Source organism: Cupressus sempervirens, chromosome 2 (genome assembly GCF_028749045.1).
Source record: "Cupressus sempervirens isolate cs-2001-9-10 chromosome 2, ASM2874904v1, whole genome shotgun sequence".
In the NCBI taxonomy this organism is placed as follows: Eukaryota; Viridiplantae; Streptophyta; class Pinopsida; order Cupressales; family Cupressaceae; genus Cupressus; species Cupressus sempervirens.
The window spans coordinates 774336717-774349508 of NC_143119.1; the positions used below are offsets into that span (position 1 = coordinate 774336717).

At 37.1% G+C, this 12792-nt stretch overlaps 2 protein-coding genes and 1 long non-coding RNA gene across 7 annotated transcripts in view; 1 reads left to right on the plus strand and 2 right to left on the minus strand.

Annotated features, from left to right (window-relative positions):
• NSH3 (inosine-uridine preferring nucleoside hydrolase family protein) overlaps positions 1 to 12792 on the minus strand; it is a 238367-nt gene that overhangs the window by 102119 nt on the left and 123456 nt on the right. For both annotated transcript variants that reach the window (XM_089815550.1, XM_089815551.1), the window contains 2 exons: positions 11878 to 12054; positions 11439 to 11720 (listed from right to left, as the gene is read on the minus strand). In XM_089815550.1, coding sequence (XP_089671676.1) covers positions 11439 to 11720; positions 11878 to 12054 — 459 coding nt within the window. The remainder of the gene's footprint in view (positions 1 to 11438; positions 11721 to 11877; positions 12055 to 12792) is intronic.
• LOC149575764 (uncharacterized) overlaps positions 1 to 12792 on the plus strand; it is a 197121-nt gene that overhangs the window by 86693 nt on the left and 97636 nt on the right. For all 4 annotated transcript variants that reach the window (XR_016360228.1, XR_016360229.1, XR_016360226.1 and 1 more), the window contains one exon: positions 11034 to 11113. This is a non-coding gene — a long non-coding RNA (uncharacterized LOC149575764). The remainder of the gene's footprint in view (positions 1 to 11033; positions 11114 to 12792) is intronic.
• LOC149575765 (uncharacterized) overlaps positions 1 to 12792 on the minus strand; it is a 99973-nt gene that overhangs the window by 67134 nt on the left and 20047 nt on the right. The gene's annotated exons all lie outside the window — the stretch shown is intronic.

Genomic DNA, 12792 nt, shown 5'->3' on the forward strand with positions numbered 1-12792 from the left:
TTCGTCATGTGGGACTTTGGACGAATTTCGTGCAAATTTGACCAACTTTATTTTTTATCCGTGCAAGAGCAAAACAAATTTCTAGCGACTAGGCGACAACTTGACTGCTTTGACTTCCAAATAACATTTTTTGTTGATTTTTTTAGCTTTTTCCATTTTGATATTTGTTTGAAACACACACACACACACACCATATTATGCATAGCATAAACAATTAAAGTCAAAAGTCAAACCTAAAATCTTTGTTTGCACATGTACACAACATTTCTTCCAAATATGGGTGACAAAAAGAAGAATAGTTTGCCATATCTTTCAAAGACAAAGCAACAGTTTGACATTTCTTTCAAAGATAGAGAGACGATTGAAGGTAGACGAGTTGATCTTGTGGATATTGATTTAAAATTTCAAGTTAGACGTTTGTGTAGACAACAATAACATACAACTGAAACGTTTGTGTTGAAGGAAACAACAACAGTTTGTTGAGGTCTGCAGTTCTACCAGCTAAGGTTCTTGTTTAGTAGCTAGTAGCATATTTTGTTACTTGTTTAGAAAGTAGTAAGCACTTACAAAAGTTTTTTCAACAGAACTCTCATCTACGTTTGATTTATTTATTTTGATTCTGAATTCATTTTGCAAATTTGTGTTTATTTTTGGTTGTTTGTTAAAAGTAACAAAATGCAATGAGCTTTTTCTATTTTTTTGGTTTGTTTGTTGTGTGTTCTTTGTAGATTCAAAGAATGGATGCAAAGTGCTTCTAGTGCCGAAAACCTCTGCTTCAAAATGGATAGATGCTCCCCATTATGGAAATATGCGGAAATGGTTCGACGAATAGCAGGTGGAGGTTACGTGTAGATTTGCAGCCAATGCAAAGAGGAATTTGGTAACTCTTATAGTGGAGTGAAAGCACATTTGTGTTTTATTCCTCAATAAGGCATTCAATTTTGTAAAAGGAAGCCAAGAGTTAACGGGGTGCTACATAAAGCCCTCCTTCCAAACCACATTGTGAATAAATACATTCAACAACAAAAACAAGAAGATGAAGCTTCTAGGAGGGGAATTCTTCTCATCCGCTATGAAATGCTACGAAAAAAGGAAAAACATCATCTATGGATTGTCATTTAATGTTGTTTGCTCATTGTATTGTCAAAAAATGGTGAGGGTAATCAATGAGGCTCCAAAGGGGTTCAAAGGCCTTGGTTATGACAAGGTATGCACCACTTTATTGGATAGAGAGGTGTCCAATGTAGAGGCTTCCATGCATCCCATCAAGGACTCATGGATCAAAACAAGTTGACAATAGTATTTGATGGATGAAAAGTTATGAGAAATCATCCTTTGGTGAATGTTACTGCAATGTCCACAAGATGTGCAATTTTTCTAAAAGTCGTGGATTATAAAGGAGAGGTGGATAGTCCTTTCATTGCAAACATTCTCATCCAAGCCATTGAGCAAGTTGGCCCACATAATGTTGTTCAGGTAGTAACCAACAATGACAAGAATAGAAGGGTTGTTATTTTATTGGTTGACGAGTACTTCAAACACATTTGTTGGACACCTTTTGTTGTGCTCTCAGTCAACCTAATGCTGCAAAAAAATGACACTAAGATTGAGTGGATTAAAGAAATGTATGGAGAGGTACGGGAGATCCAAATGTTTGTAACAAACCACCATATGATGCACGCCATATTTACACAATTCTCAAAATTGGAGCTCTTCAAGGTAAATTAAATAATATAAAATTTAAGTATGTTTTAGAAATCTAGTTTCTTTAGTTTAGTAAACTGTCTATGTTTTTAAATTTTAATTTTAATCTTGATTTTACTTTATTATTGTTTTGATCTTAAAAGAGGTTGTCAAAACCTGCTTTGCCTCCAACACTTTAGTTTTGAGATACCTTGTCAAGGTTCAAGAGGCATTGTCTAGGATGGTAATCAGTACTAACTGAAGCATATGGAGGCAATCTAGTAGTACCAAGGTAGCCGCCATTAAGGAATTGATAATAGATGACTTACCTTCTGAAGTAAACTGAGCCTATATTGAGCATGGATGCACTGACATGGATAGACCTTGCCTAGGTGAGGTATATGATGGCATTAACTCCATGATTGAGGATATTAGAAATATCATAAATGAGAGAGAGAAAGATCCTAATGAAAAGTTCTTCAAGGAGTCATAGGTAATCATGGTAGAGAGATGGAACAAAATGATGCCCTCTTTTAGCCCAAGGTTCTATAGCCAATTGGTCCTCAGGGGGAGTACCAATAGAGTTGCCCCATACAAAGATCCTGAAGTTGCTCAAAGATATAAGGAAGCCTTTCGAAGAATTTTTCCTGAGCACCTACGACTTGCAGTGAGGTCTGAATTTATGAGTTTTCACAAGCACCAATGATTAAGGTCTTGAAGCTCTTGAAGACAAGCACAACGTTTGCTCATAAATGGTGGTACTTCCATGGATAGATGTACTAGTACTTGCAACTCATTGCCATTAAAAGTTTATCACAAGTAAGTTCTTTAATCTTAAGATTCTAATTTCTAAATTATTGTTGATGAATATTCCAAACTCTTTAACTCTCATATTTAAAAATTGTTAATCTTGATAGGTTGCTAGTTCATCATCATCCAAGAGGAATTGGAGCACATGCTCCTTCATCCACTCAATAAAATGCAACCAACTAAACTCCAAGAAGGTAGATAATTTGGTCTTTGTGCATTCAAACTAGAGGCTCACAACACACAAAGTGAATACTTACAAAATAGGGGAGGCAAAACATTTGGCTGTTGAACGAGAGTCCACGGAGTTGGAAGCCCACTTTGATGCACGTGCAATTGATGATGGTGATTGTGAGATACTTAGTGATGTTGAAGTTGATCTTGAGGTTGCTAGTACTAATGCTAGTGGCACTATTTGTGCTTCTAATTTGCAACAGCATAATGATGATGATTTTTTACGATATTTGATCACATATGCTTGACTAGTAATGTTGAATTATTGTTTTTGAACTAAAACATTGATATGGTGGTGTATTTTGACATTTTGTTATGTCATTCAAACTAAATCGTTAATACCCGTGGTGGTGTATTTTGCTAAGCTGCTTTAATATTAGCATAGTGATATATGAATTTTTATTTGCAGCAGCATTTTTTACATATATATACTCTAAGTTGCATGGCTACCTCCCTCGCCGTCCGCACCAAGAAAAACTTGAACCAATTTGTAGTTTTGGTCCGGTTCAAACTTGATTCGTCCAGGGTACTGTTTTTGCCCCGTGGGTTCGATTGGGTTCGAGCCCGAGCGAACCAGCACCAAAAAGTTTGAACCCGCAGCGAACTAGGCCCTGTGGATGGCTGGAAAGTGCTTTTGTGGGCAAAAATTAAATGTTATTTGGCGTCCACAACCCTAAAATTTGTTATGAATTGCTTTTGATGGTCTCTCATTGTCATTTTATGTTTCCAAATAGGGTTTTTTGTTAAATGTTTTGAATCTTTGATGTTGAAGTTGATTGAACTCTATGATGATCTGATTGCTATGATTACAAGTTTAACTATTTATGATGTTTTTGTTGTTTAAATGTGTTTGTGCTACATTCTAATTTTAACTCATGCTTCATAAATTTGTATTATATATATATAAAACATGTTTTTGTACTAACGAACCCAAACAAACCCAAACCCCTTTCCAAAATCTTGACAAACTTGCAAACCGGTTCTCGAACTTCGAACTTGGAACAGAACCCGAACCGACAACTTAGTATATACTTATTATTATTTTTTAAAATCTTGTGTGGATGAACCCAAAATGAACTTGTTGGTTAACAGTTTGTCTTCCTTGGTTTGGTTTGTGCCCTGACTCTTAATGTGCGCAATGTGATGAAAGACAAAGTTGTTGGCAACATAATGGGTCAATGTAGGTGTTCTATCAAGGACCCTTGAATTGAAAAGGTACAACTCCCTTATATGCAAAGATTTGCAATGAATGTTCTTTTTAGTAGATCAGCAAGATTTAGGGGTACGCTCTTGACCAAAGAGCAAAAGAGGTATGGCCAGATTGCCTAAAGACATTAAACAACTGAGGCAGTTTCAAGATGTTGACTCACAAAGCTCCACAACTATGAATACACATGAGTCAACTTAAGATCTTCTATCTCCTAAATGCAATCTATCCAACTAACTGAATGAGAGATGCAACAATTGCAAGATTAATTATCGATGCATATTGCATAAGAAGAGAAAGGATGATCAATTAAGGAATGCCCAAATTGCCCAAGTTACTGAGGTTTCACAACCACTGTTTGCTTCCTACTCAGTACTTACATTAACCAAATCTGGAACTTCTTGTACAACAATGAAAATGCTACATACACTAATTTGCAAAGAACAAAGGAAATGCGATAACACTGTGAGTGAAGCAAATAAAGCTTATAACCACTAAAAAGAAAGAAACAAAAGCTAGTTTATTTGCAATTCCATGGCTTTCATTAACAACATATTTCATAACTAGACACCATACAAGAACTAAATGAATGACGGAATCCAAAATACGGACACAGAGTCTCACACAGTAGTCCCAGCTTCAGGTGTTTGTCCAGATCAAGATTTTGCCGATCTTATTTACTTCTCAAAAAGTTACATTCATAGGCCCTTTTAGAATTGGCCTGTTAGATTTCATGATTCCTCAACAGAGCATCTTTGAATCACTCTAAAAATAGGATTAACTAGTTAGTCATCCGTTACAAAACTTTAGGCTTCGAGGAAAATGTAAAATATGGCTACAATATCAGAAAGTGAGAGAGAGAGAAAAGGTGACACATGTCATATGTTCGCAGGGAGAGTGTAATCCTCTGTCAGAGCATCAATTTTTCTTTGGAGTTACGGCCTTGGTTTTGTATGCCTTCATTGCATCAGTTACACTCTTCAACTCACGGACACTTGGAATGAGAATGTTATTAGCTCTAACCATCCAATAATCATGCATTTCTATCAATTCTTCAACTTTGGAAATCTTTGGTTGGAGCTTCTCTGTTGCACGCTTCAAAATACAAATCACTGTTGAGAGTTCCAGAATCTTTGTCACCCGAAAATTTGATGGATCAGTAACCTCTTCAACGAATGCCAAGAACTTAGTCTTCATTCATTCAATGTCTAACAACTGGCCATTACTGGTAACATATGATTCAGTGTGAAAAACCTTTAAATGTTCGAATATCTTGTCCATTACTTTCTTCACTAAATCATAGACATCCTTTAGGTCATGTTGAGACTTGACTGAGCTCTCAATCTTGAATTCTAATGATTGCTTCAAATGAAGCAATGGTTCTTGGCTTGTTTTGAGTATCCCACGGGTCATAGCAACATTAGTTTTCATGTCAATCACCTCTTCCAACAAATCCAATTGCTTTGTTAGGCTGTTTGATGCTTTCTGCACCGAAGTCTGGTGGCTTGACACTACTTCTCTCAATTTATCAGTGTCCAATAGTAGATTCCCAAGGTTCTCAATAAGAGGGGGACCTTGGGCCTTAATTTCATCAAACCAGGCACGACCAATTTGAACAAATTGCTCTCCTACTATAACTTAAGTAGCAAATCCTTATTCTCCTTTGCACTTGGGTTGAATGTGCTTGTAGAGGTACTTCCAAGTGCAGCTCTAATGTAATCCATCAATTCTTTGTTCAAGGATTTCAGTACCTCTTTTTTAGACCTTAACTCCTCCAATCTATCCTCAATCTTCTCATTTGTTGATTTCCAGAATGTTGACCATAGAATTGTGCACTAGAATGCCTATGTCAACCAATCTAATCTGGAAATCATTGGGAGTTAATTCATGAAATTTTTCCTCCTACGGTTCTATAATCTCCACTAGCATATGACCAGTAGAAGAATCCGTGGCCAATGCAGCTATAGTCTTCTGCTTCTTTACCTTCTTTGATGCTGGCTGAGCTAAAGTTGCTTGTATAATAAGGTCCTCAGATGGAGCACTTTCCTCACATCTTATCTTCTTTCGATCAATAGTCTCTTCCAACCATGACTGACAGCGAGGCTATAGGATCAAAAACCTTCCTTGTAATTGGAGGTGTTACTTTTCTTGGCTAACAATAGGGAAGGCAATTACCTTGGTAACAAAGAGGGCTAGAGTGTCACCTTGCTGGGATCCTTCCTGCTCTTGGCCATCCAGAGGGTTATTGTCACCATCTAGGTTGATGACTGGCACCGAGGAGGAATAGAAAAGATTCCTCACAATTGGAGGTGTTACTTTTCTTTGGATGACAGTAGGAAAGGTAGTTACCTTGGTAACAAAGAGGGCTAGAGTGTCACCTTGCTGGAATGCTTCCTGCTCTTGGCCAACTAGAGAGTTATTGTCACCATCGAGATTGATGACTAGCACTGGGGAGGAGGGCTTGGTTGTTGATTTCTCCTTGTCTTTCTCTTCATCTCCAACCTTTCCCATATCTGGCAAAGATCCTCCACCACAGGTTGAGGTAATTTGAACATTCTTCTTAGGAGGTTGGTCTCCTCCATCGACAGATTGTGTTGGTCCGACTGATGTTGATGTAGCAATAATAGATTGAGCTATCCCAAAAGCTACTCCACCAGAAGAACTTACAGTTCCAACTCTCTTCTTCCTTTCTCTAGTCCATTCCACTCATTTGTCTATTCTCTTGATGATACCATGCATCAAAACTTCCATTGTGTTGATAACAGGGCCTTCAGGTGGAGTTGACACTATAGGAGTGTTCTTGATTTGTTCGTAAGTAGACAGATGCATGTAGGAGCCATCATCTGCAAGGTCACTAACATCAATAGTGTCATTATACGACTTAATTTCATCTATTGTCAATCTGGACTAGTACCTTTCTCTGGTTTGGTATTCATCATAACACTTGACCCAATAGTCTTCAATATCCAGAACATGCCTATGAGTGTACCCTAGCTTCAAATGATCTTTTACAAAGTTAATAGGGCCATACTGGGGTCTTATCACCTCATAATCAATCAATTTAATCCTGCTCTCAAAGGCATTAACTAAATTTTGGGCATTAGATCTGGAGGCACAAGAATAGGTTCCTACCACTATTGGAAAACGAATCTCGACTATTTTCTTCACATTGGAACATAGGGTGTTTACCTCTAGTATTTTCCTACACAATTCTACAAGAACTACCTTATCTTCAGGATATTTGGGGAGCCTCCTGGGGAAGCCATCGAAGGCACGAATCCTCAGGTAGGAGAAAGATGGAAATTGGATTAAATAGCATCCGAATTGACAGACCACTAATACAGCTTTTGGTGAAAACCTCCGCATAGGGTACCCTTGTAATTCCTAGCACAACCTCATTGTAAAGGCATCATTTACCTTCACATATACCTCGGAACTCCTCTACAATTAGAGGTGAGGGTAGGATTCATACACCTTGGTGTTCTCGTCATATTCTTCAATACTGGGAAGGCCAGGCCAGAGATGATGTGTGGCTAAGGTGTATATCAAATATGAAGACATAAAGAATTGCCTGAATGCCTTTTCCGAATTTAGCCAAGAGGCAAGCTCTTCACATATAATCTAAGCCTAGACAATTTGCAGTCCTTCAGCACAAATGGCCTGAACCAAGTAGAAATGATGCTCAATGAAATCCAAAGTCTCCTCCTTTCCTTTTAACCTTAGCAATAATGTCAGGATATCCACGCTTTCCCTCTTTAGGTTTGTTCCAAAAAGAGTCCTTGGCATTTTATTCTTTTTGCTACGAGGAGTCTAAAACCATGTCCTCTACATGTCCTCTCTCCTTAGTGTTTTCTTCTCGTTGAACATCGATGCAAAGGAATTAAAGTCGATCTCGCAATATTCTTCCTTTGCTAGGATTCTAAATGTAAATTGCATCAATTCTTTGTTCACAGAAAGCAGAATGGATTGGTCGGGCAACAATATCTGCTTTGTCTCCAGATTGTATCTTTCAATTCATTACTTTACCAATTTTGGTGCTTGCACGGCCATGGGAAACCCAATAGCCTCAACTAATCCGCTCTCTTTCAATTTCCGAGTAATTGGATGGATGGGTTGGGTATTGAGTCTTCTTTGTAGATCCCCTAGGTCGTAAAATTTGAAGTGTCAGAAAAGTTCTCCAATTCACTCTCCAATCCAATCAGGCGATCATACCCTACTGCTTTGATTGCCATTAGCTTATACTTTCACAAAGACGACACATTGCTTTGATAAAATAGCCATTACGACATGAAGAACTTCGTTTGGGTTAAATACAATCGTATAGACTCGAAAATTCGAATGTTGGTGCCACACGAAGGGAATAACTCGCAGCTAATGGTCGTAATGGTTGGATTTGCAATAAATTAGATAGATTAATGGATCTCTAAAACATTTTACCTCTACCCATGTCACGATTCATAAATCCAATGAACATAAAATTCACTTAAATCGCCTATAGAAGCGAGATTATTCGCTTTCCGAATCAGTTGGTTTTGGCTTTAATAGAAGCTACCCTTTTAACTTCAAAAACCAGAACAAGGGTAGCGCCACAATTCTTTATGTGTGGGGAAGGAAGCATAAGCTTATCTTTCCGTAAGCTTTCCTTTTCCTTTGATTCGGGACCACATCACAAGGTATACTGCATCAGCACTTTGGGTACCCTATTGCTTTCTTTTCCACACAAAGCTTTTCCTTTGTATTTTAGCTCATTCCTTGGAGAAGTCGCGAAATGAACTTTCTTCCTTGAGGGCTTGGACTATTATCTTCTTTAGTTCGGGTTTGCACTTCACGAGCTACTCCATCAGAAACCACTTTGAGGTATTTCCAAAGACTATCTTCGCATTAGGATTTAGTATTTCCACATTTCATATAGAGGCTCCATAATCTCTCTTAGACGGAAAGTATCATCAAAGCATATGCTTTTTGGGGACTATTTCTCTTCTTTTCTTGACATTGCTTCGAAAACGAACTCAAAGACATTCGCTTCCAAGGGGAAAGCATTCAAATTGATGGAACTCCATTCCTCTACACAAAAACAGACTCTAACTTCAGATTGGTACTGTGAGAGTTCCATGGCTATGGGTCCTTGTTCATCTAATCTTCCCATCATGAATCAATCTTTGAAATCACCTGGAGATGTGGATATACTTTGCTTCTTTGGGGGCTTAACTGACGAAGTGTACCAGCAACAGAAATTCGACAACACGGGCTGGAATCCGAAAGGAACACCAAGCTAGCATTAGGAGTTAATTGCAGAGTAAAAATAGGCTTCCTTCTCGTCGAGAAGATGCTGAGACAAAAACCCATCCGAACCTAGATCACCTAAGACCTTGATGCAAGGAAAAAGCAAGAATCCCACATAGAGGTGTCGGGGGAAGTGGAGCACGTAAAACCCGGAAAGACCCAAAAGGCAAGCCTCAAGGATGCTTGATGAGAAGGGAGCCACCTAGGGGATACCTAGAGGACTCGAACATATATACACTGAAAGCTAGCTAGAGGCTTAGAAGGGAGGGAATGAAATTTAGCAGCAAAACTCGAACCCAACCCAAAATACAATTAAGCGAATGCCAAACCTGCAGCCAAACCAGAATCCGAACTGTTAACTTAGATCATAATCCATAAAATATCAGTCATTATCAGCTGTCATATTTGACAAATTGGACACATACAGTTAATGATTTAGTCTTTAGTATTTGCAATTTTGCCATTTTACTAATTTGTCAAAGTTACATTTCAAATGTAATTCTTTTAAATCTTTTCACAACTAGTATTTCAAGTTCTATATGTGTATCAATACCACCCACCCTCTACCATCTCCCTGCCATCCCCGAACTTAGGCACTTTGTCCTGTGTAGCCAAAATCCATTCCCGGTCTCTAGTGGGCAGTGGAACACTGGAATAGAACAGGTTGAAACTCACAACGGTCTGTAAGTTAGGGAAGTACAAAATAATTGGCCCAATTGTAGCTCTAATACCATTTATTATGATATTTCTTGGAAATAAATATTAAAATCTGTAAAATGATAGAACACTTTGAGGGTGTGACCTCGAGTAATTAGATAATAATGTATGAAATCAATATTTGAAGACATGATAGGTAGGAAGAAACATCTTATTTATAACCTTAAGTTTTAACTATGTTGCATACACACCTTCATCTTAAACTAAAGGAATTAGTGGATTGACTATTATAACGATAAGGTTAAGCATGTCACAAGAGCTTGTCATTATAACAATTAGGATTATATGATTTTAGGATCATAACACTTTAGGATCTCAGCCAGATGGACTAATCCATTAATCTATTTATAAAATCTGATTTTATTTATTATCATCTTGGTAATGAGGGTTCGATAGATATGTGACTTTTAGATATAGGGGGTAGTTACATCTAGGAACAAACTCATACATGAATCCATTAGAATTGATTACAAGGACACCAGCATAAATACAATCATCTTGATACTAAAAAACAAGTCTGTATAAGATCCTAACTCTAATTTTTTGGGACTAGCAAAAGAGAATTTCCAAAAAACTAAAATATCATATATAGCACACACATTGTGCATGAAGATTCAAACGAAACAGTTTTTAGTTGCATTTCAGGAATCTCTGTGAGTACTAAGTGCCATAATGACGTACTGTATTCTGCTCTCTTCCCAAGAAATCGACACACTTGAAATCTACCTTGTCAGATGCCACTCTACACTCAATAGATCAGGCCATAGTACAAACTAATATGCAGGGAAGAGTACAAAATTCAGGGACCAAAATGCAGTGATTGAATGAAGACATAGGGATTGGAGGTCTCTTTATATAGGTCTTTTGGACAATCTGATTTTTCATGTAGAAAATAGAACAGTGTCATATTTTAGTGGGAGCCATTCATCGTTTCTGTCTGGTGCTTCCTACATGAGCTGCCCTGCTAGCCTTGTGCATGTATCTGCAGGTAGATATTCTGGCTAACTGCAATATAAACATAATACCTATTGAAAATCAAGTTTTATTGTGCTTCTCTCTTTACACTATTTTCCTGGGTCAAGCTATGTTTTCTTGGTTGCAGCATGTCTGATACCATTTGTGCTCTAACAATTACTCCAACACAACACTATCTTTCCAACAACATGATTGCTTCTGCTACAGGTTAGTATTTGCATGTCTAGTGATATGTTTTTCAAGATCTACATACAATTATTTTCAAAACTTAAGATAGGTTTTCCATTTCAATCTTCTAGTGTCCTAAGTATATTGCTTATGATATATTAATTTAAATGATCTGACAAATGACATGAGAAAAATTTACTTTAAAATTTGCATCTAGAATTGAATAAGTGCCTGTCTACACATAAATTTATGATTTAGAACTTCATTCAGAAATGCATCAATGTCAGTAGCTAAAAAATTCTACTTCGTGGCTGAAAAAAGAAAAAAGAAAAATTTCTTATAGGGTTGTAAAGTCAGAATTTGCCTGGCATTTTCCCTTTCCATTTGGAACAAAACAAAATGGGTCAACAAGACTTGTCTGAACATGCCCACTGTGTACTCCTTTATTAAGATGAAACTTGGGCAAAATCCGATCATCGAAGAAGGGATTGGAGCCATCTTGAACTCCATATGGCTTGTTTGAAGTAACAACAGTAATATTTGCATATTCGAGCTCAGCAAATTCATTGTCCTCAGTATTGGTATGCCCACTGCGAATGCTCGAGACAACAACACCCGAAGTAAATGAATCCCACATGAAGTAGCTCTGCATTGATTTCCAATGTTTCAGATCATTGAAAGACAAAAGGAAAGGATCCAAGGAATATATATATATATGACATTTGAAAAGAGGGTAGTTGAAAATAATTGCAGGAAAGTGTTGAGTTTTAACATCACTTATATCTCTTTTAAATGTTTCATACCGTGTAAAATTCATTATCAAACCAGGTATCCCGGACAAACTTTAACGATTCAAAACAATATTGCGCCTCATATGTATGTTGGCTTTGCTCAAATGCTGTGAAAAACTCTTCATTTATTAGAATTGTGTTTGTTGCATCCAGTGGAACGAGCGTGATGGGAAGACCAGAATGAATAACCTGTAATGTACATGGAGACAATGGTCAAACTTGATTCCTATAATTTCATCTTGTTCCTCTGAGTTGCACAGAAAAATACAAGATTTATCCTATCAAGTATGCTGAAATTGGCAAAATAACAATTCATGTTCAAAAGAAGTAAAAAAAGTATGCAAATAATTCTCACAAGCCCAGATTCCTAGGGAGATTCATCCAGCTTGAACCCATAATGACTCGTCAAATTTGAGGCAAAAGATTAAAAGTTCAAACTAATGCTGCTGGAAATGTATAGTAATATGATACATCTCACATGATACTTTCAACTTCTTAATGTAGCTAGAGTCGTAATGGGCTATTTTGAGGTAAATTTTAGTGCATACTCTTTGGTGAAACAGAGTTTGTTCACTGGGAAATTGTATTGGTGACAAATCTATTATACATTTCTTTCCATGATTCACTTCACACACATGTATCAGTAACATTTTCTGTTGTCATTACAGGAAAATGTAGAGACTGCTGAGATAAACCAACAATGCTATCTTTAATGTGTTACTATGAATCAACAAAAGTGCCACAGCATCGCAAAGAACATTTAAATTTATTTAGATGTTCTAAAGCAATCCCTTGTGATAACAACTTTGCATGCTTATCATCCTAGTTATATGCTGACCAGGCTTGAATATATATTTTACCAACAATGATATGATATAACTGAAGTAAATTTTTATTCTACAGCTAGATGAATTCTATTGAATGGAT